The following is a 23,198-nucleotide window of genomic DNA, read 5'->3' on the forward strand; positions in this document are numbered from 1 at the left end:
TTCCAATAACGCTTACACAACAGTTCCCACTCTAGCCAACTTTTAGTTTTCATCATCAAACAGATTGGCGTTACAATGAGCACCTACTCAGAGCTACTCTGGTGTGAAGCAGAAACTCTACTTTGGTTTGCTGGGTTTTCTGGTAGGGTTTTTTTGCTTTGTTTTGTTTCGTTTGGCTTTTTTTTTTTTTTTAATTTTACTATACGAAATTAGGTGTATGAGCCTTTCAGATCACATCTTGATTATAAAAGCAAAGGGCAAACCTCAATAAATCCATTTGACTTCTATGTTCACATCTGCTGTACTATATTCCTGAGTCACTTCAGTCAGGTTATTTAACAGGCTAGTATCTTGGTTTCCCCATCTCAGACACCGAGATGAGAGAGGTCCTGAGGCTCCTGCTTCTGCACTTTGTACAACTGATGTGAAAACGTACTTCACAGACAGGCTTTCACTCCATATGTTTTCATTGCTAATACTGAGCTTCAATTATTTGCAGACAGAGGTATTTTGGGGTACAGAGTAAAGAATAAAGCAAACCTTGCGTTCCCATTCAGGCTCAATAAGAGTGGAAAACGAAGTTTTGTGCCTCTTCCTGTCTGTCTGAAAAAACTAGCAAAACTACATAAAACAAAACAGTTGGGGACTGAACATTACTGGGTAAATAAATTTGGAAGAAAAAAAAAGAGAAAGAGAAACCCTTTTTGTGTACGTAATGTAAAACAAGTTATTTTGCTCATTTTTTTATATCTGCTAAAACCAGCCCTGATGCAATATGTTGAAAACCTCCCTGTTTTTCTCAGCCCATAGATAAAAAGTGTCTTGAGTAGTGACTTGCAACAGGAACCTCATCTGTTGCAAACACTTTGAGCCTTCCTTATTTCTCAGAGAGGAAGTATGTGGCCTGTTTGGCAAATGCTGCTCTACATGACAGCGTGAACTTCACAACACACTCATTCGACCGGCTGCTCCTTGACTTGATCAGCTAAACCTTGCTGGCAGCATAAGCACAGTATTATGACTACGGCTTTTTTGAGAAATACTGCAACCTGGAATATCATGCCTAGCATTTAAAGGTAATCATTGCTCTGATACATTTTAGATTATCTGCATACGGGACCAAATGTTTCAATTTTATTTATATAAACGGGAGTTCTATTTCATTAACAATGACAGTACTCAGACCATGGATTTCAAGTACCACCAAAGGTAGAAATAGAAAAGGCTGCCTTGATCCTTTTCATAAGGAATGGTACTAAAGATAGAAGGGACAAGGAGTATTTCTACTGAAAGCTCACAGTAAGATAGGTGCATAGGACCTTATGCTGAAGCAAACTGCATTTCGCTATAACCCAAAATACAAGCCCACAGATTAGTGGGCTTTTTATTTGACGTGTTAGAAGTTCGCATAATGTGGTATTTCTGTGTTGTTTCATAGTTGCATGTTTCTGTGAATTACCTTGACTACAGCATTACCTTGTTTTCTCAGTGCAAAGGTACAAGTGCCTCAAAGCTGAAAGGATGTTTATGTTTATTAATGACAAAGTAAGGGAAATTCACCAAAAAATATACAGCTTCTGAAATCTAAGCTGCTTTTTTTCCCACATGAAAAATAGCAGGATGCCTGTGCTTTCATTTTCAAGCTAAATGGGATTCAGACATTACCTGTGAACCTTATTGAGAATTAAATTCTGAGACTTTGGCTGCATAGGTGTGAATGTCAGGTAACAAAAATATAATAAGGCATAGCATCTCAGGAATGATGAATGTCCTAATTTTACTAGTCTGCAGTCTTCCTTGCAGAGGGGCTTTACTCAGGTGCTTATCTTGCCCTTTTTATTTCTCTTACTATTTTAATTCCTTTATATTTACTAATTTTCAAACATTTTAAATATAACTTTGGAAAAGCTCTTACAAAGTGACAGAGGTTCCTATGCGTCGTGTTATTTAACTGCTCCAGAAGCACATTTTCTCAGAGAACAGATTCTGCGAGAGGAAATTATTGCTACATGTGCTGCACACAGGAACGGAAGGTGTAAATTGTACCACAGGTTTTTGGGACCCACTATGTAGGTCAGTGAGATCCAAGTCTTGGCAGGTGAAGAGTTCATTTCTGCTGAGAGCTCTGCCACTGATAAATAGGACACAAAGCAGGACTGGGGCTGTAGATGTTTCCTCACCTTCCTTTTGGCAGCAAAAATAAAGCATTAAAGATCACTAAACCCCACTAGCTGTGTGTTTGCAAACAGCCATGGCTGCAGCGACTGGCTTTCCTTAAACAGCACGTGCACAGGTGGAAAGGGGACAGGAGGAAGGACCAAAGCTTAGAAGACTGCAAATGTGATCTTAATGGTTAAAATCAAATTTCTGCACAAGCCCAAGGAGGTGGCCTGTGAGTGGGGAAAGCTGCAGGTAGAGTTTGGTTTGCAGCTCGGCAGCACAGTGGTTTCTCCGAGCTGAAGAGCAGCTGCGCTCTTCCATGCGGGGCTTTGGGTTGATAAGACAAAGTGAGCTTAGAGTCTATTACCTCTCCTTAATTCTTCCCAAATCACCCTCAGTGAACAATTTTCTTTGGATCTGGCATAATTATCTGCTTCTGCAACAGAGGGATTCCACCTCTATTCGTATTCCAAACTCTGTCACCAAGTTTAAGTGAGATGCAGTGGCTGGAGCAGATTCGCCATTTCAAAAGAATATCATCTCTAAAACTGTTATTGTTCCGCTATTGACTTAAATGATAAAAAATCGACTCAGCCACAAGATGCTCTACAGTTTCCTGTAAGTCTATTTTTACGGAGTATCTCAAAATTTCAGAAAACCACCATACTGTTTATCATATAGTGATACAATGGATTTGTATTGCACAGCCAATACTCGATGCAAGCACAAGCTACTTAGGCCATTAAGCTCTAGCATGCACTGGAGCGTCATGTGCACTCTTGTTTTAGAAATACCCCAGATACCGATGCATACGCTGTTACTCTAAAACCAGTGATACGCCATTGCCAGTGATGAAGTAGAAACAATCTTTTGCACCCCCCCTGCCCCATTTCAAACAAAACTTCCAGTTTCTTCCATTTCCATCCCGTTTTCAAATGTCTGAGAGTTGAGCCATACCTCAGGTCATTCACTCCACCATCTTTGACTGGACTATAGGCACCTTTACTCTGCCCAAACGTATAATGACAAGTGGCCTTAGTGGTAAAACCTAGTCTGATATCTGTCATTTTCCTTTTAATCACTTTGGATAAGTGAATGAACAGCAGCGGTCACAGCTTTCCATTCGCTTATTTTCATTGAACACTTCTGCCACGAGTCTAGAGAACATCTTGAACTCTCAGTCCCTTTCAAGACTTTATGCTGTCACCAATGGTAATTAATGGCAGTAAAACAGCATGGAAAATATAATGAGACACAGCAAACTGTCACGCCAGTGACATCAAAGTCCAAAACGTCATCGCTCTTCACTGTTACTGTAAGTACTTAATAACATTTGTATTTTCCGTAAGTCAGATTCTTCCACATTTAAAGTAGCAGCACTGAGCTGCATGCTCTCTCCTGTTGACTTCAGAGGTCCTTTGAGAAGAACGGTGATTAGTATGGCAGAAGTGAGCCAGGCCAGTTTGGGATGTGCTCTGCAAAAATACAAAGTAGGCACATGCCCGTTGTCCGGTACTTAATCCGTCTGGATTAGAGAGCAAGTGGTTTAATTACAAACTATATATGAGCAAACCTTCAAAAACACTTCAGGTATTTTTAAAGCAACATTTAGAGTTTAGAGCCCTAAATACCATCTAGGAATATGAAGGCGTCTTGCTCAAATGTGCCGTGCTTTTAGAAAGTTTGAAAGTGTGAGGTAAAGTTTTCAGAAGTCTTTCCATCACGTACAAATGCTACATATCACTTTCCAGAGTGACTCAGGCACACCTGAAAATTGTATCCTCTGTGTCTTAAGAGTAGGAAAAAAGCCCTTGAAAGCACTTTGTCACAAGTCTGCCAGTAAGATGACTTGCTCTCCTGGCCCTCAAATACCAACACCCAGAATAAAGGGGTATATAGAGGTAGGACTCTATTATTTTTATTTCTCCATACTTTTGTGACACAAAATTCAAGTACTGTTCTCATCTAAATAACAATTGCATGTGTTAAAGTTATAGATGGGCATAAGATATTTACGCTGCCATGCTTGGCACCTATCTGGAATTGCACAAAATTTTAGGTAACTGCAGCTTACTTACTATACACTTAGCGAGATTTGAACTGCCCTTTTCAAGTACTGCAAAAATGCAGCTACTACAGCACAGAGCTCAGCAGAGGTAACCTGTACAGGTATTTATCTCACTTCTCTGGCTGACTTCTTCAGCCCTGTTGAGGTCTCTATTGCCACGCCCAGGAAATTTTGATGGTTAATTTGAAGATGAGCCAGGAACATCTATAATATCTGTAGCCAAAGTACTGGCTGCTCTATTCCTGTGAGTATACCTCTTATTCTTGATGGGATACAACTGAGAAAAATGTTGAAGAAATTAAAATTGGGTCTTGTGAAAAAATATTCATAGTTAGTTCAGGAAATTATAATCTTGCAAGTAGACAGTGCCTGCCAAAATGAATTCTGATTTCAGTTTTAGAAACTTAGATGCATTTAAATGGAGAAGGATTTTGTGTTTTCTATGAAGAGAGACCCTTTTATTCAAACATGAATACCCAAATAGTTTATTTAAATTTAAAGCTACTTTTTTTATTCAGCTTCTAGACTTCTTACATCAGGCAATGAAACAGTTTCTTGTTCTTGCAAAAGCAGATTTCAGACCCTTGTCAGAAAGACGCTGGCACAGCTGCATCCTACAGATGTGCCACAAGCTAGTTCCTGAGTGCAGACAGTGAAAGGGTAATGCGCCATTTGGCCCATGAAATAGAGACTTCTAGCAAAAAGCCTTTGGGAACAAGGACTAAGAAGCTTGAAATCAGATGAGGTAGAGTCAAACTGTGCATTACCATCTGTTTTAGCACTGATTTACTTGCATTTGATAAGAGACGAATTCTCTTCCTTTTGAACGGCATTTTATTCTGTAGGGTGTCTTCCTGAACTCGCTGTATGACATCAAAATTTATGCTATTAAGCCATGCACTCAATTCTGCCAATCTTATTCCAAAAGACAATTAGTAAAAAAGTCTCACTGATTCAGCAGTACCACTTCTCAAGTTAGACACCTCTCCAGCTAACACCGTCATGCTCTAGCCTGTTGTAAGTAAAGTGCAGCATACCAAAGGCAGTAATCATCTTTGAAATAATTAAGCTAGGAAAGACTGAAGGATGCAGAATACCTCCACGATGCTGCTAGAGCTCCTGTTATCATTTTCACAGGGCAACTGTCAGAAATATATTTTTAAAAAATAATTACCTATCAGCAAGTGGTGTTCAGTTATTTTGCGTTAATGTACAATTTCAAACATATATAGCTTATTCTCCTCTGCCTTTGAAAATATACCCTAGCATGAGACACCTTCGACATCCAAAGGGTTTTTCTCTCTGTCCCATCAGGTAGAATTAGGATGGGTGCAATAAAGCCATGAGAAGGAACTGTCCCTCTCACAATATTTAGTTCCACAATTGTCTGATACTGTTTCCTGTACATCCACCAAGACTTTGTAAGACAAGTATCTGAAGAATTTGCACCACTGACTTTATGTAGGGGGAGTGTTTTGAGATCAAACATTTTGAGGCAAGGTGTTACTTAAGAAAAAAAAGAAAGAGGAAAAACAACATTGCCCACGTTTGCTGAGAGCACAACTGCATCAGAAAAAAACTACACCGAACAACGTTCTTAGAGCCCAGCAATAAAGCGACATAATATACACACAGCGCTGAAAACCAGATACATCAATCTAATTAATTTCTTTGTAGCTTCAGAACTCCAAATGCTGAAAAGAACATTTTGTATATGAAATGACTGTACGGGCATGGCTTTGCTGTGACTTCCTATTGTGCTGAGGTTCTGGTAATGGAAACTTTTACTACATTGCGTTCTTCTGAGCAACTTCCCTAGCTGTGGTTTTCTGCTATTCCCCTGATAAAAGCACCAAGTGGTGAGAGTTTAGCAAGTATGTAAAACTCTCACATGAATTTGACACAAGAGTTCTCAAAAGCAAAACTGTATAAAACTGGAGACACCCGAACTAGGTCATTTCTCATCTGTTGGCACAGCAGGTGTTATTCTGATGTTTAATTTCAACGTCTCCTTTGATTTAGTTCTGAAGAGCTTTGACAGAATTAGAGAGCGCAATGGGCAATACTGTAAAAACGCCGAGAGCCTCCGAAGAAACAAATGTGCCAAGCCAAACGGGTAAGCACTCATTTAATTTCTTTCAAGAGAAAAAGATGTTCCGAATATATGGTACATTCATCCATGTGTCTTCCTGTAAAAGCAGGCAAGTGCGTGACTGCTGTGGGAGAAGGAGGGCATCCTCTAGACAGTGCTTATTTTTAGGTACGTTCTAGCTCATTTTCCAAGAAGTACTTTAATTAAAAAGCCCAAATGTTAAAACCATTATTTGCTGGTACTCCTTGAAAGACGTTCCTTCCAATTCAAAAAGCAATGAAGCACTATTTCAGAAACCAGAAATACTGTATTATTTTGATGTATTAGCATGTGATATTTTATAAAAATTTGTTCTTGAAATTTGGGGTTGCTTCATTTAAGGTTAAAAACCTTTATGATGCTATGCTTGCACTGAACCTGAAGTCCACTGTTCGGCAGTCACATTAAAAGTAGCACACAGACAACTTGTCACCAGGTTTAACAGTAAAGGTTATACAGAAATACACATTTCACAGGCCAAACTGCCAAAGGGGGATCTAACGTATCTGCCCTATGCATCCACACGTGAAAAAATCAGGTTGCAAAGCCCCCCCCCCATAGGCTGGTAGAGGTCATGTGTCTGAGGGGAAAAGCAAGAGGGATTCAGTGACCTGCTACTCCCAAACTGCAAGTAGGTGGAGAGTTAGTACAGCCTCAGCTCTCATGCTGCAATACGAGAGACAGCTGGTAGAAGAGCTGCAATAAATCACTCCCCATAGGTGAGGAAGAGAAAACAGTTTTGGTTTTTCGTTTTGCGCTTTAGTTTTGTTGGGTTTGTTTGTTTTTTTTTTTTAAGGGGGAAAGCCTTAATCAAAATTTTGGCATTTTCCATAAAAGATGGTCCAGTTGGGCTGCTCATTATTATAAGGATAGGGAATCAGCCTGGTGTCATTAGTGCTGGAATGAAACCCAGCCCTGGTTTCAGCATGGCCAAGAACTGATACGGGCAGCTGTGTAGCCGTAGGTCCTAATAAAGCAGAGACCAAATACTGTAAATGGCTACTCAGAGGCCCATAACATGAACTGACAATTTCTTTTTTTTTTACAAAGAAGAATACTTTATGTTGATATTCCCAACAACTGCTGTCATGAATACCATAACCATCAAAACAGAGACACGCGTGCACTCAGAGCGGGACCTTGCTGATGAGTAAGGGAGTGAGGGGTCACTGCCATGGCTGTGACTAGGTTTGTATTGTTCCTGCACATGCTAAAAGTCAGGATTTAGCAGCGCTAAAGCCAAGGGCATCCCTTCAAGTGACGTAAATAGAACATACCCCTAAAAGATAACTCAGCAAACATCGATAGCACAGCAATTGCAAGGGGAAATTACCCATTTAGGAATTCAGGGCTCGATCTACTTGCATTCTCCTACATGTCTAGCACATCTAGAAAGGTGCTTTGTCAGATCCTGCCTGACCTGCTGCTGCCACTTGGGGAGGGAACAAGTCTCCCATAGCTGCAGTGGCATCTGCCAAGGCCATAGGGATGTCTCAGACACTCGCACAGCTGAAATTGCACCGGATACCTATGTCCAAGCACCCAAAGGCAGCTTTTTGGCCACAAAAATGGTCAGAGGGATGGAACACCTCTCCTATGATGACAAGCTTCAGAGAGTTAGGGTTGCTCAGCCTGGAGAAGAGAAAGCTCCAGGGAGGCCTTATTGTGGCCTTTCAGTACTTAATGGGGGCTTAAAGAAAGACGGGGACAGACTTTTTAGTAGGGCCTGCTGCAATAGGACAAGGGGCAATGGTTTTAAACTAAAAGAGGGTAGATTCAGACTAGATATAAGGAAAAAAATTTTTACGGTGAGGGCAGTGAAACACTGGAGCAGGTTGCCCAGAGAAGCGGTAGATGCCCCATCCCTGGAAATGTTCAAGGTCAGGTTGGACGGGGCTCTGAGCAACCTGATCTAGTTGAAGGTGTCCCTGCTCATTGCAGGGGGGTTGGACTAGATGAATTTCAAAGGTCCCTTACAACCCAAATTATTCTGATTTAACAGCTTGCATAGGTCTTTGGATCTAACTCTTAGTCTGGATCAGACCAGCATCTTACATAATGGCTTAGATGTTGCTAATTAAAGTTGGGAATACAGACATCAGTACTGTCATCCAAATTCAATGAAAACAGACTTTTGAAAAGGAACTTGGTACTAAAAGCATATAATACAGTGAGTTTGTATCTATTTTTCTTCTGAGCAGGTCAAAATCCAAATCACATCACCAAACACAGAAGATTTCCCTGAGGCCAGGAACAGCCACCTTTCATTTAAGTGAGGTGGAGGATCCAATCTACGGACTTAGAACAGTCCAAATAGTTATTAGGAAAAGCAGGTTTTACACTAGCTCATTTCAGTGAGACTGAATAAAATGAAGGACAAACAAAAGTGAAAAGAAGGGAAAGAATATCCAACAAGAAATGGGAAGAAAACAGATAAGTGGAGTCTGCAGATTCGATCTGCAGCGTGAATGTGTTCATCAGAGCCCTATAAGCCCCTCACGCTGCCTCAGAGCAGCACTGAAAGCAAAACCTTCTGCTTTCCTCACCTCCAGTGCATCAGTCTCGGTCCTAGGAAAGGGAACAGTGCATAAGCTGCATTTTCCAAGGAGGCATTTGGACTCCAAATATGACTGCACTCCATCTGAAAGCCCACGGTATGGGCATCCCTGGTATAACCTAGGTACTGATAAGAGAGTAGCTACAGCAGCAAGGGATGGTCAGGGTTTGTGAGCCCACCCCCTCCTCTTTCCTCCCTTGTGACCCCGAATCAAAGGTTAATCCTTACTGAGCTGCACCTGCGTGACTCTCAGTTCCCAAGCTGGCTGGTTTAGATCTAATTTGGGTATGCCAGTGTGACTCTGCAGCCACACCTTACGGCTGCTGTACAGACAGCCTCCCAGACACACACGAGTGCCCTCCTTTACCCTCTCTGGTATACGCCATGCCATAAATCATATTCTTTCTGCTGGACAGTAAAGCTGGGATGATGCGGGGAGCTGAGCTCTGAGCAGCTCTTTCCCATTCCAGACGTGGACCACACTGGTGCACAGCACAGTGTTTTTCGAGGATGATGAGCTGGATCTGGATGCTTTGCCTATGCTCTCCTTTCTTTCTTATTAGTGCTTCGTAGTCCGTTCACAATGAATAATTTGAAGCATGCAATATTCAGTCTCACACTTTGCAAGATATCCAGGGATGCAGACATCTAAAACTAGCATGTATTTCATATTCATTTTCTACTCCCAAAAAAACCCCACCAGAATTAACACCTGATTCAGTGGAAATGACTGTGCTTCGATCTTTCCACTCTTAACTTTTGAGTTGTTCCATTCCAGACGTAACCTACACTCGCACTGCGGAGGAGAGGTTGTGTTAGAAAAACTCAGGCAGATCTTTTTTCTTTTACAACTTAAAAGTGTGGGCAGCTCATCAGATCAAATCTATTAGATCACTGTGAAATTTAGGTGTGGAGAAACAGTGTAATTTGTTTAGTCCCTGTTTCGAGGCTTTTGTGTTTGAAAGGAGCTAGTATGGGTTCTGTAAAATGTGGAGTGCAGTGGAGTACTTCACATGACCAAAAAACCCAATGAGGTTTGATTTAAATACCAATTAAAATGAGGTCTTGTTTGTGGAGTAGGAGAGTTGAAAGTTTTTGGGTAGTACAAAACCCCTCTACTTTCACTCTAATATCAGTACATGTAGTTTAAGAGGTAACGTTTGCATGGATGTGGCAGTGAACACTATGATTAATTCCTTCCTTTTCAGAACTACAAATTAACATGCAAAATTGAAACAAAAATGAATATAAAGATGAAAGTGTAAGCAAAGCAACACAGATCTTGCTAAAGTCATGTACCCCGCCATGCATAACAAAATGCAAACCACCAGTACGCAAGGAAGGAGAGCAGAAAAGCACTTGTTTTCCACCCTTTCAGTATGGAAACAAAACATTTATAAATAAACAGCATAAGTTTAAAAAAAACATTGCTAAAGGCATTGTCATTAAGCTAAAAAAGTGACATTCCATGTAGAACTGCTGTCTAACAATCTGCAATGAGAAATTAGGTGACGGCATTTTATCCTCATTCTGCAGTTCTTACAACGTACCTTCTGGCATATATTTCTTGTAGTCCTGGGTAAAGAATTTGCTTTGTTGAAAAAGACTCAGCACCGATACTTAGGTCTTGTTAGCCTCAGGTACTAAGCAGTTTCATAGACAGAGAAGCCATCTCTTAATTTTTAGTGCAGAACAGAGAAGCAATCAAAGGCATGCTCAGCACAGAATTTCTTCAGTATAGTTGAACTAACTGTATAATAAGTTACAGTAGACTAATCACAGCAGTTGGCTGATTAATATGAAGGTACTGGACTAGTCCTGTTTAATTCAGTGACACTAATCAACTAAGAAAACTATGGCTATACTAATACTAAACACAACGTCAAACTAATCAATGCGTGTTCCAGACTCCACATCTATGCATCCATAAGGATGCTCACTAACTGTATTATGGGGCTACTTGAATGGGCAAAGGCTAGCAAGACGAAAAATGCTTACAGTCAGTTTGAATATTAAGGTAAAACGACCCACTACTTTGCATAACACAAGTCCCTATAAGATAACAACAAACAGATATTCAAAAGGAACTGAGAAAACACTGCTTTTTATTTCCTTTAAACCACAGATGTGGAATATTTTCCTCAATACTTATATTCTTATTATCACTGCTATAAGGATAACAAATGTAAAATCTCTCCTCTTGGAAACATTTATTTTCTGCAGGCTTGCATGTTTCCTTCAGCCTTTCATTGTTATCACTGTGAGTTATTTGTAAGGCCCCGGGACACAGATGCTGAAAACACAGTCAGTCTCAGCATTCATTCAGGATGCTGTTTCTAGGTTTCCCTAAAAAAAAAATCTTCCTTAAAGACAAATTGATGAGGAATCTATATTAAACAAGAAAATCTAACAAGACACAGAAGTGCGTCTATCTCTCTGGGTAATTTCTTTTGCTCCCCCCCGAACTAATTCCCATTTTTGCACATGTTGAGCTGCACAGAGTGGGCAAGTATGGAGATCAAACCACCTCTGCTAACATACTGCTAGATGGTATTACTCAGGAACGGAGCGCTGATCCTGCTGGAGGCAGAGGGAAAGCTTTGTCTCCCCGTGTGCAGGTGGAGAGGGAAGGGACCCACTTCCAGGAGAAATGCAGGCACTGTATCGCACAATCCCCCTTGCCAGGACTTCTGTCAAAGAGCTCAAAACACCCCGCATGACACATTTCTGAATCTCCCACCTGTCAGCATTTGTGGGGCACCATGGATTCCTGCTGGATGAGGAGCTCTTGAACGTTTGATAGTCCCAGTCTTGTGCAAAGTGCCTCCTCCATCCTTCCGAAACCCAGGAGACTCAGCACGTGTCCTACACAGCGCTGCAAGGCCCAGAGTCATCTCAGCTGATGTAAAAGGTCTTCTTATCTCCTTACTGACCTCGCTTCTGCAAACTGCAGTTGTACAATGATTTAATTGTAAACACCCATGTTGCCTCTGTTCTTTAATTGAAGATAAGGGCATCATGTGCGACCTCTAGTGCAGATTCCACACAAGGGGGGAGAACAAAGTGCTCTGGCTGTTCATCAAGCTAATTTTAAAAAGTGATGGGAAATGGCCAATAATGGCCAAACTCTCATTGCCCTTGATCTAAACTAATTTCATACGTTTCGAAAGTGTCAGTGGTGTTAAATGATGGAACAATTCAATATGCATCTTCCTTTCCCTAAATGTAATGCATTAGCTTGGCTCAAAATTGTAGCTGGAGGCATTTAGAGACAGTGTCATTAATCAAATGGGGTTACTTCCTAATACTGTAAATACTTACTAATTTTGCTAGTTTCAAACTGAGTATGTCCTTTAAATATGGTAATTACTAGAAAAAGTGGTCTAAATTTAGTTGCTTACAATTAACCAATTGACTTTTTTCATTTCTAATATCTTCACATTCTTATAAAGTTATAGGCTCATCTTTAGCTCTTTATGTTTACCAAGCGACATTTCAGAGCGAAATTTTTTTCCCATTTGACCTACTATGTAATATGTGACATATAATGAGAAATCCATTTCTGCTTCAGAACTCTATCTTGTTGTTAAGTGAAGTGACATTTTCTTTCTTCTTTAACAGGTCAGGAGAGTGATTTCCTTGCTGTCCTCTATGACTATCCTTCAGCAGACATAAGCCAACCTATATTTCACGTAGGGGAAAAACTACGTGTGCTATCAGAGTAAGTTGATTCATTTTTTTAAAATTAGGTTCTGTTAAAATTGATGCAAAGCTCTGTTTTATGCATCTGGCCCAAACTGGATGCAGTTCAGCAAAATGAACTGAGTTTAGAATTTGCAAGGAATTTGCTTAGCCATGGTATAAATTTCCCTATAGTTTAAGGATTTGGGATTTCAGATTGTTCTTTGATCCCTGTATTCCTCTGACATGGTTTCTGAAGCTGGATTCAAACTCTATTCTAAAGTAGGACTCAAACCAGAATTCTGCTTTGAAAAATTCTTCTGAGAAAGTATCCCCCCCCATGTTAGTGGAAAACAGAGTAGGAGCAAAAATAGTTTGAAGCACATAGAAAAGGAAAATTATTCTGAATTTCTGTATGTCAAGTGTGTCTTTCATTTTCTCTCTCACCCTCTTTATCTAACAACTCCTTTACGATTAGGTCTTAGAATTTTACCCTAGATTTAAGGCAACACTAACAAAAATTTAAAAAAAAAAAACCTTTTTTTTTCCCTTAATTTTTTTAATTGATTTTGCATTTTCTTAGTGGCAAAAAAAAGTCAAAGATTTCCTAGCCAGTTCCACTCAAAAATGTATGAGCCCCAGAAGGAAGCAGGCTTAAGAGCGCTAGTTCGGACTGTCTTAAAGCATAGTGCAGATATTGCCACACACAAGAGTGAGCACACTTCTTGAAAAATGGAAGCTAGAAGCCCTGAAATTCTTTTATACACAGCTTGTATCGGCTCACAGTGACCTCCTAGAAGTTACTTAGCCCCACAGCCACTGTTTGTACTGCTTAAACAGAAATGAAAGATTTCATTTTTGCAGCTGGTGGAGCAGATGGATTCAAGGGGAGACCAGGCACATTCAGAGCAGAGAAATTCCCTGAGGATTTCTAAATTCGTTAAAGAAAATTCTCTTCCTGAAGAAGTCAGAGCATCAAATAGTTGGAGGACAGAAGTACTCAAGAGATGTATCACAGACAATTGATGAATTATCGGACTTTTCTGCAGGCCACCATGACCTACAATGGCCTTTGTCAGCAACAACATACGGGGCTATGCGGACTTTTGGTTTGACCCAGAATGGCTGCAGTTATGTTCTGCTGACAAAGTGCTTTCCCTGCCTCCCTGAACCTAGAGGTCACAAGGCTCAGGCAATATCACTAGGTGGATTTTCTGCTGATGGAGAGCTTCCCCAAACCAGGGGAATTCTTCTCTGGTAACTTCTAGCTGTTTAAACATTTCTGCAGTTTGTGTAACACACACGACATGGTACAACAATTGCTTTAGCTTGGAAATTCCAGCTTAAAGCCTCACTCCCAGCTTTCAACACCTACGAGCCCTCACAACACCGCATAACTACATATGCCTGTATCAATCGGAATTATAAGTGTGGTGTATCATATGCATGTATATGCTGCATAGTAAGATCTACTGGACAAACAACTTCTAAAAGAACTAGGCTTCTGTAGCAGCAGTATTTATCACGTTTGTCTGTTGTGCAGTGATCAAGAGCTTCTCCTAATAGTAAATAAGAGTCCAAGCAAGCCTTGATAGGAACTTTCCTCCTCTTTTGAATCAGCTTGTTCACAGAAGACAAGACAGTCCAATGCTCTATGCAAGGCATAGCGTCCTAATGACGGACCTGTTCTTCCCTACTGGGGTACGTGCTGATGTTAATAGGAACTGTTTGCCTGCAGATTCTTGCCACACGTAAGCTGTAGGTATAAACTTTTTCTCAAGTCATTCAAAGAAGCAAAATGCAGTGGAAGAGAAGAGTAGCATGGCAGGCACGACCAGAGCACAAGTGATGAGGAGTCACCACGGAGAAGCCAGCATGAGCAGGCAGCATGTACCGCTTTTATATCGGTGGCTTTGCAGCCTTCTACCAAAGTTATTATATGTAGCGGCAATCAGCCCCATCAATTCTGCCAGGAACATGATATATGGAACCCCCATAGAAAATATAACTCCTCACAGATGTTTGTGACTGCTCTGGGTTGGCAGGATAAGTACCACTGGCACAGTTTCTCACTCTCCACACTTGTCAGGCACCTTTCATTACCAGATGAACAACTGCATTTAGCTGGCAGCAGTCAAACCAAATGTCCTCCAATGATCCCCCCAATCTACCTAATTTTTGTGGTTCCTGCCCAAGGAGAGATGTGCTGCTTTGGGACTTTTAATCATCACAGAGATTTTTCAGGGTTAGTAATATTACATTTGGGAGGGAGGGAGATGCTGAATCTCTCAGGGTTTTTTTTGTTATTGCAATTTTTGGTTCTGTCTGGGACAGTTGCAGGGAAAAACACCAAAATAACCTAAACTTCTTATAGATAATTTCATGTCAGCTGGAAACCCACAAACAAAACTTGAGGGGCCCTGAAATTTCCAGCTCTGAGCAGTAGACACTTCCCTTTTTCCCTCAGCATATACATTCTGGACCATGGTCCCAGTGGTTATAACTCAGGAGGTTTAACCTAAGTGTTTTCAACTTAGCTCATTTGACATACATTGAGACTCTGGTCTGCAGTCTGGGCATTATTTGGGAGCATTTACATGAACACCCACAAAAACAGCATTCAAATACAAGACACAGTATTATTTAGATCCAAACTCTTAAAGGAAAAGGTGGAGAGAACCCATCAATCATCAGCATCCTTATAGTAATCACTAAAGCTCCGCAGCATCCTGGTGAAAATTCTTGTTACCCTGCCCTTCCTAAGGGATTCAAAAGCCAAAGCCAGCATTCAGCATCACAGCAAGAACCTCAAATATATCAGTGAAAAAACATACATCTAGTCACCTAGTTTCAGCTATGAGGTCTTTTTTATTTGACTCTGGTCAGCAACTCATTGAAGAAAAGGAAAAGAGCAAACCATGAACCAGGTTCTGTTAGACTGAAAACCTGTTCCCAGGCAGGCAGGGTCCATTTGCTAAGTATCTCTACCCTGATGTTATAGGAGTAACTACAGGGCTGTCCAGACACAGCATACTCAGCCATAAGCTGAATATCTTGGATACCAGTACAAGTCTAGCTGTGGGAAGGCAGAGCACAGCATGGTTTAACCACTGAGTATTTACCCTTCTTCTTTTAACTACAGAAAAATATTTTATTACTTACGTAATTTAAATGGAACAAATGTGGCTTATTTCTGTGTCCAAATTTAATCCTGATGTAGGTTTAGAAATGGAACTACTCTAAATGAAACAAACTTGGGGCCCTTTCTGAATACGTAGATTCAGGAACACAGACAGAAGGTTACGGGCTACTCTGTATGTCTCAACTCCTAAAATGAGGACAAGCTCTGAAAGTATATCTGAAAATATCCCTTCTCTTGCTTTCACAGCGAAGGAGGCTGGTGGAGAGTCCATTCCCTTACAACAGGTCGAGAAAACTATATTCCAGGAAAATATGTAGCAAAGGTTTACCATGGGTAAGTAAATGCATTTCCTATAGCCTTTCACCACTACATTTCTACACATACTGCCCTGATTACTTACTCAGTGTCATAATCAAAACAATGCCAACGGTGACTAGACAGACAGAAATTTTATTTATTGACAGTCTAAAATAGTTCCTTTGAAATCTGAGAATATCAAATCCACATCTAAGTTTAGATTATATGAAAAGGAAAATCCTAGTTTTAAATGTTGCAAAGGGTCAAAACCCCCTCAAATGTCATATATTTAAAATACTTCTGTTGCATGGACTGATCTCTAATTTTAAGACATTGATGAAGAGAGCCTATTTAGCAAGGTTTTTAATATTGACAGAGTAAACTTTAAGCTAGGGTTGCTCATGAAAAACAGACCATAAAGAACAAATAGAAAGACTAGTAAGTCTTACAAGAATATAAACTCTCACACTGGAAGGGCTAAGGAAGGTTCAGAGGTTTCTTGTTGCCCTAGACACCAGTCAGGAAAAAAACATTAAAGCACACACTTAAAACTTTTCTGGCAAACATTTTAATACCTGTTTAATTTTAAGCATATGAACTGTGAACTTCACTGAGATTTATGCAAGTGCTTAAATTTTAATATGCTTTTATATCCTCCTGAAATAGAGATGCTTTCCCAAAGACAGGGCACAGATATGGTAATGGAAGCTACTGTCTGAAGCTTCCCCAAGACCATTTTGCTGATAGCAGACTGGATCAAACACACGAGAACAACTTTAAAATGAAATGCCAGTAACTCCTACACCAGCCGAGCAAGCTCAGTTACGTAGGTAGACACTAGCTTTGGCAAAATACAGCAGCGCACCAAGCTATGATGAAAATCAGTAGGACTAATTCCACTTTCCCTTATCCACAAAGCCAATTGACTTAAATGGCTGGACTGTTCCCTAGCATAAGCAGAATAATTGTATTTTATTTTGCATTTGTTTATGATACAATAAAATACAATTTAGGGTTTACAAAAGTGGTTTAAATGAAAAAGAGGGATTTAACTAATGCCACAGATATGCCATCAATATACCACATGGATATGTCCCCAACAATTCCGATCAAGGCCACTCGAAAGGTTTTGTTTTCCCTAATAAGTCCAAACCTTATTCACTCTTCTCTTAGTCTCACAAAAGTTAATGGAACTCAAAGAGAGAGACTTTTTCTCCATAAACTGGGGAAATATGCCTGGACATAGTTGAGAGAATAAATACAGAAAGCCACAGTGTTATTTTTGCAGTCACTTTTCCTGGCTAATGCTGCACTTTCACGGCCACATGCTGATCTCTGTTTCACTGGTGTCCAAATTTCAGAATTTGTTTTTTCCTGCTTCACAGCTGGTTATTTGAAGGGCTGGGAAGAGAAAAAGCAGAGGAACTTCTACAGCTACCCAACACCAAGGTCGGCTCCTTCATGATCAGAGAGAGTGAAACTAGGAAAGGTGAGAAAATATGATTTCCCCCCTCCTTGATCTCAGGCATTAACAGTTTTACAGCTCTTTAATTCACTCCCTGTCCTGCTTCATATGGATCAGTCTGAAACTAGAAAATGTATGTAATGGGAAGGCAAAGGCACCCAGTGCAGCATGCCAGTCTTCACCAGTCACCTACGTTATGAGCGGTGCTGGAAACAGGGTTAGCGATGGCCATGGAAAGTTCCACAGGCATCAGCACAAACAAGACACAGTTGTTTAAACACTATTATTTACTTTGGTTGCATGCAAAGCTTATTAGGCAGTGGGACTTTTCAAATGGAGGAAAAGTCACAGCTTTGCCGCGGTCCACAAAAGATTGCCTGAAGAAGCTATAAAATGTACACCAAGCAGCGGGGGTGGCTGATAAGTGCATTTCCTATATAAACAGGTTGTTCTTTTATTTACTTTTTAAAAATGAGATGCCTTCAATTTTATTTTCTTTCATAGCAATTCTTTTGCTACATGGGAATTGTACTATACACACTTTATACTTTTATTCTCTTCAGTGGGAATACATCTCCCATTGTGCAACGTTTTATCTTCCCTTTTTCTGAAGCACCGGAACACATCCTAGTATCATGATACTACAGTTCGAAAGGAATAATAAATCATCTACTCTGACTTCTTGCATACCACAGGCTAATTAGTTTCATAATACCTATATTAAATTCAAAGAAATTTAGGATCAGGATTGGGTCCTTATCAACTAAACGCTGCACAATAATTTTAAACAAAGAAACAGGAAAATCCAAGTTGTCATCTCCTGCCAGGACTGCATTATCAGGTATCAGCTACTGCACTATTGGGAAGTGACTAAATCCGCATACCAGCACATGAGTCTGGTCCCCCTCTTCAGAGGAAGGCAAACAACTTCTGTAAAGGCCTATTTCCTTTACACCGTTTAAAAAATCCCATACCAGCAAAAATAAAGGAAAAACACACCAGAAATCTAAATTCAATCAAAATCTCAGGCCCTGATGTTGGGCCCTTTGTTCCCTTTGTTATACTTAAGTATATATAAAGTATACTATATAAGTAGAAATTAGGATGGCCACTCAGTTTTTTTCAGATCTTCCTGGGACCTTTTGGAACATGGCACCACATTTTACAGATACTCTGGCTGCAGTCACTGCTCTCCACCCAGAATTAGGGCCCTACTTTGGTGTAATTAGTTCTCTTTCTCCAGGGTTATATTCCTTGTCGGTGCGGCACAGGCAAGTGAAACATTACAGGATCTTCCGCCTTCCAAATAACTGGTATTACATCTCTCCACGGCAAACCTTTCAGTGCCTTGAAGACCTTGTGAATCACTACTCAGGTAAAAAGAACCGCAGAATAAACATATTTTCCACTGGCAACTCTAAAACTATCTATCAAAGGTCCAGAACAAGAAGTTTTGCCTATATCCGAGACTTCTAACTACTGCCACAGAACACATAATGGAAAAACTTCTGGTTTATATCTTTTACTTTATTTTTGATCCTAAATATAAATACGCTACCCTTAACAGTACAACTGAAAGCAACCCAAGAACTCAGCTAAATAAAGACAGATAGGCTCTGCCCGGATTGGTATATGATATTGTATGGCCGTATCAATAATACTTTTTGGTCCAAACACTAGTGTCTAGCACTTCCTAGACAACTTTCAAATAAAGTTTGGAGGTTAGCACAGGCCAGCAACGCCCAGCCCCTCCCAGAGCACAGCTAAACTCAGTTTGGGTGTACAAAAATGTTAAGCTGTACAGATGCAAGTCATGGTTCTGGGTCCCAAGGCCAGAGTTCAACTCCTGGCTCACTTTGTTTACCAGCATGGACACGTCTGCCATTTATTTATTTACGATAGAGACAGATAGCATCAGGACATGCGGGACCAGGTTCTGCAATCACGTTTCTGTTACGAACCACTACACTACACAACCTTATCTGCAGCAGAAAATTCTCAGAAATGTTGATAGTTTCTTCCCTATTGCTTTAGAAGAGTATGGCTGGATTTTATCAGCAGAAGTTATCTCAAGGGGCTCAAGCTGTTAGCTCAAATCTAGATTCAGCTGTCATTTTGACTAGTATCAGTCCAGCGGATGACACCTGTTGCAGTGATAGTTTTCCAGATTTATGGCAATTTAACCTGTGTCAGTGAGATAACTTGACAAATGACACAATCAAGTGGCTGCAGTTACCATGCACTAAAATGAGAACATTTTAAAATGAGGAAGGAAGATTGCAATAAGTTAATTGCATAAAAGTTACAAGAGAACGATAGGTTCTGTGCTTTAATTAGTAATGGGTACTCTGTAATTTTAAAAGTGTAAAGCTACCATATCTGCATTTCTCATAGGTAAATGAAAAAGAGTGTTGGCCAAAGAGTACTCTGATAAACTGGGGAGAAAAGCCATATTCACATTCAAAACAGGCAAAAGAAACTTTCAAGTCCAGTGATATAAACAGAGGAGTGAGAATTTGGAGAGGATTTTTTTTTTTAACATTTCAGTTAGCTGACACCTTTCTCCATTTAGAAAGAAGCAAACAATCAAAGGCTAAAATTCAAGGGGGGGGGGGGAACCTAAAACTTGTAACAATTAACATTTTTACTTGAGTTATAGATGTAAGAGGAGACATAGTGAGATTTAGCTCTCCTCCTTCCCCCACCATGAGATGATACAGAATCTCACCCTGAAATAAGGTTCAGAGCGGTAAAACACCAGCATTCAGCCACAATGTTCTCTACTTGCATAGAAGAACATATGCTATGTTCCTAGTGGAACAAAGAGAAGAGGATAGAGAGAAGAAACATAGATGAAAGTAACATGTGAACCTTGATTCATTCCATAGTCATGTTCCACAGCAGAATAGGTGCACATACAACCCAATCTGAGTGGTTGCATCTTGCATCTATTTTACACTCTGTTTGCATGGCTGAGATGATGGGAGGCAAAAGCAGAACTCACTAAGGACTCAGAAAACTTAGTTTTAAGTCCCTGCTCTGTCACAAACTTCCTTCTAGACTTTGGGCAAGCCACTTCATCTTTCTGTGTCTCATTTCCTTACTTATACTGTGGGAATTATACCCCATGATAAATAAAAGGCAAAGGTATGAGGAAAGGAAAAAGTTAAGCCTGTGTTAGTGTCCTTGCTGAGAATGCACAATTTATTGACTACTACTACTGTGTCCAAAACTGTTTATTTGAGCATGCATCAGAGAAGGAAAACAGTGAACATAACAGTGAGCAAAGATTAACTGTGTCTTCATTTCCCTGTTCAGAAGTTGCTGATGGTCTCTGCTGTGTCCTTACAACACCTTGTCTTACCCAGTGCACTAACAACAACAGCGTAATGAATCAAGTTCCTCCTGTGGTGATGCGGAATAAAAACTTCAACTGGAGAAATATTCACAGGTACCACATAGAACACAGGCTGCCAAAAACAACAAGGGTTTTTTCCAGCCTTGTATGTACTTGTATCTACAACACAGAAGAAAAAGCCATTTCCTTCTCCTGAGACCAGTTTTAAAGACTAGACAATCTTCAAAGCTGCTGACAGCAGGTTAACCCATGAAAACTGGATGTCCAGCTCTCTAACTGATAATTTTGGTCTAACTTTGAAAGAAAGTATAGTTAACATTCAACCATTTCTCCTATCCAGCTAAGAGTGTGGCCACATATGCAGTCCCTTTGGGCCTTATGAGTCCCCTCCACCAAGGGAACAGGAGTAAGAGCCAGGCCATAAAGCCTAGTCAGATGCCCCATCAATGGCACACTAACGTGCAACGGCTTACAGGTGAGCCCTGATAGTCAGAAACGGCTCCCCCTTGTTCACGTGGTGGCCATCCGAGAAGCAGCACAAGTGCAATGAACATTATCCCGGAATAAATCTTTCCGTGTGTCTCAATACACAGCCCAGCTCGAGGTTCATGAGATTTCTAGTATCATGACTGCAGGCTAGAGAAAGTAGGTCAGGTTTCAGAAGTTGGTGAAACAACCACCTTCAGAAACAAAAGCACGTCTTACTTTTGAAGTGTAAATTTCCCTCCACTACCCTTTCTTCACAAAGCATATTCGTTTGCTTACAAATGCAAGAAAATTTTGTGCAGTATCAAGGCCGTTCTTCACACAGATTAAGAAGAAAGAGAGAAAGTACACAGATGTTATTTCCTTTCCAGATGCCGAAAAATATTTAGATACTACTGTTGTACTGATTATTTCAGAAAATCGCTAAGTGACAGAAATGTTTCGTGATGTATGAGATAGGCAATTTTTTATACAACAAAATGAACATCATTTGGTTTAACAACTGTTAATATTATATTAATAGGCTCAGTTCAAGTAGCTGAAACAGTAACAAAATTTTGCTCTTTTGAAGGCTGGAGGTGACTGAAGATACTGAAAGCACCCTGGCAGCAATGGATGATTCTTGTCTCAGCTATGGCCTGAGGGAAAGTATTGCTTCCTACCTCTCCTTAACAGGGGATGACAATGCTTCTTTTGCAAGTACCAGAAAGAAGAAAGCCCAATCTCTTATATACACAGGGAGCAAACGTAAGAGTACCCTTCACTTGCCACCGACATACTATGAAGACTAAATGTAAGACAACCAGGGGAAAAAAAAAAAGCCTGAGGGGTTAGAAGGGAAACCCAGAGCATTCTGTGGTCCTGCAGTCCTTCAACAGCTGAGACACACAAGCACACCAGTTAATGATCAAATGCTGGCAATGCTTCTGCATTTCCTCTTCTGAATGTTAACTAGAGACCTTCTTAAGGGTGCTATCTCAGCCATGGCATATGCTGAGAACATCTCCAGTGCACCTGATATTAGAACCTGCTCACAAGCAAGATAAACTGAGAGAGACTCTAAGTCAAGAGCCAAGTGAGGCAGATGACTCTTCAGCAAGGTTGATGCCCACCATTGTACAAAGGTGACTGCATAGGCAAGGACTAACTACAGCTCAAGAACTTAAATTAAGTCTTACTTTGGTATTCTCCACAAGGCTGAAAACCATCTTTATAGAACTTATCTACATTGAGAAAGGAGCCTTTGTCTTGTCCATATAGAATAATTCATTGTCATTGACAATGGATCAGAAAGTCGTCAATAACCCCAAGAAAGTATCTAACATCTGGCATCCAAGAAACACCTGACTATAGTGACTCCATACTTCTGTCATTTTTGTCTTTTAGGGGAAAAAACTAAAATCATTGACTTCCCAAGTGGCATTTAATTCAACTGCTGGTGATGGCCTGTAGTGTCACAAAGTGGTCACAAAATTAAGAACAGGCTTAACTCATTGAGAAAAGCAGTTCCTGCTTAGCCCTGAGCTGGGAGTACAGACATATCTAAAAGCATAACTCAGCTGCTCATAGTCTAGCAGATATGCAACAGAGAACAAAGGGGTTTTTAAGTGAAAAGTAAAATGTGGTAATATCATGCCTAACTGCAAAGGTAGGTAGGCTTGCAAAGGTGTGACCTTTTATGTGTAGAGGACCACATTTTAACCTCATCTCCTGAAGACACCCCCATATTTATGTATAATATTTATATTAATAGCAGCTTTTTAAAATAAATAAACTAAAAGAGCAAATCAGCAACAGTGGATGTTAACGAGTTTTCTGAATTTTTTGTCTGAAGACAGTTATGTCAAATAGTA

General features: G+C 40.3%; 2 protein-coding genes across 3 annotated transcripts in view; one reads left to right on the top strand and one right to left on the bottom strand.

Annotated features, from left to right (window-relative positions):
- Positions 1 to 23,198, bottom strand: part of TG (thyroglobulin) — a 158,465-nt gene that overhangs the window by 39,564 nt on the left and 95,703 nt on the right. The window lies entirely within an intron of this gene.
- On the top strand, positions 848 to 22,733 carry SLA (Src like adaptor). 2 transcript variants are annotated; one of them, XM_030012874.2, is made up of 8 exons: positions 848 to 1,076; positions 6,251 to 6,344; positions 12,538 to 12,637; positions 15,986 to 16,072; positions 17,422 to 17,525; positions 18,745 to 18,876; positions 20,820 to 20,952; positions 21,917 to 22,733. In XM_030012874.2, exons 2-8 carry the CDS (start codon positions 6,284 to 6,286, stop codon positions 22,134 to 22,136), a joined length of 837 nt encoding a protein of 278 aa, XP_029868734.1. In that variant the 5' UTR covers positions 848 to 1,076; positions 6,251 to 6,283; the 3' UTR covers positions 22,137 to 22,733. The 2 variants fall into 2 exon arrangements, with proteins under 2 accessions (XP_029868734.1, XP_040978750.1); XM_041122816.1 differs by lacking the exon at positions 848 to 1,076 and adding an exon at positions 4,882 to 4,973.

The sequence above is a fragment of the Aquila chrysaetos genome, chromosome 4, assembly GCF_900496995.4.
Source record: "Aquila chrysaetos chrysaetos chromosome 4, bAquChr1.4, whole genome shotgun sequence".
Classification (NCBI taxonomy): Eukaryota; Metazoa; Chordata; class Aves; order Accipitriformes; family Accipitridae; genus Aquila; species Aquila chrysaetos.

Excerpts from the sequence above, each read along its gene's own strand:
- SLA (XM_030012874.2), top strand. The coding sequence starts at position 6,284 with ATGGGCAATACTGTAAAAACGCCGAGAGCCTCCGAAGAAACAAATGTG. Across the intron at positions 16,073-17,421 it reads GTAGCAAAGGTTTACCATGG|CTGGTTATTTGAAGGGCTGG; the intron begins GTAAGTAAATGC and ends CCTGCTTCACAG. Across the intron at positions 17,526-18,744 it reads AGAGAGTGAAACTAGGAAAG|GGTTATATTCCTTGTCGGTG; the intron begins GTGAGAAAATAT and ends CTCTTTCTCCAG.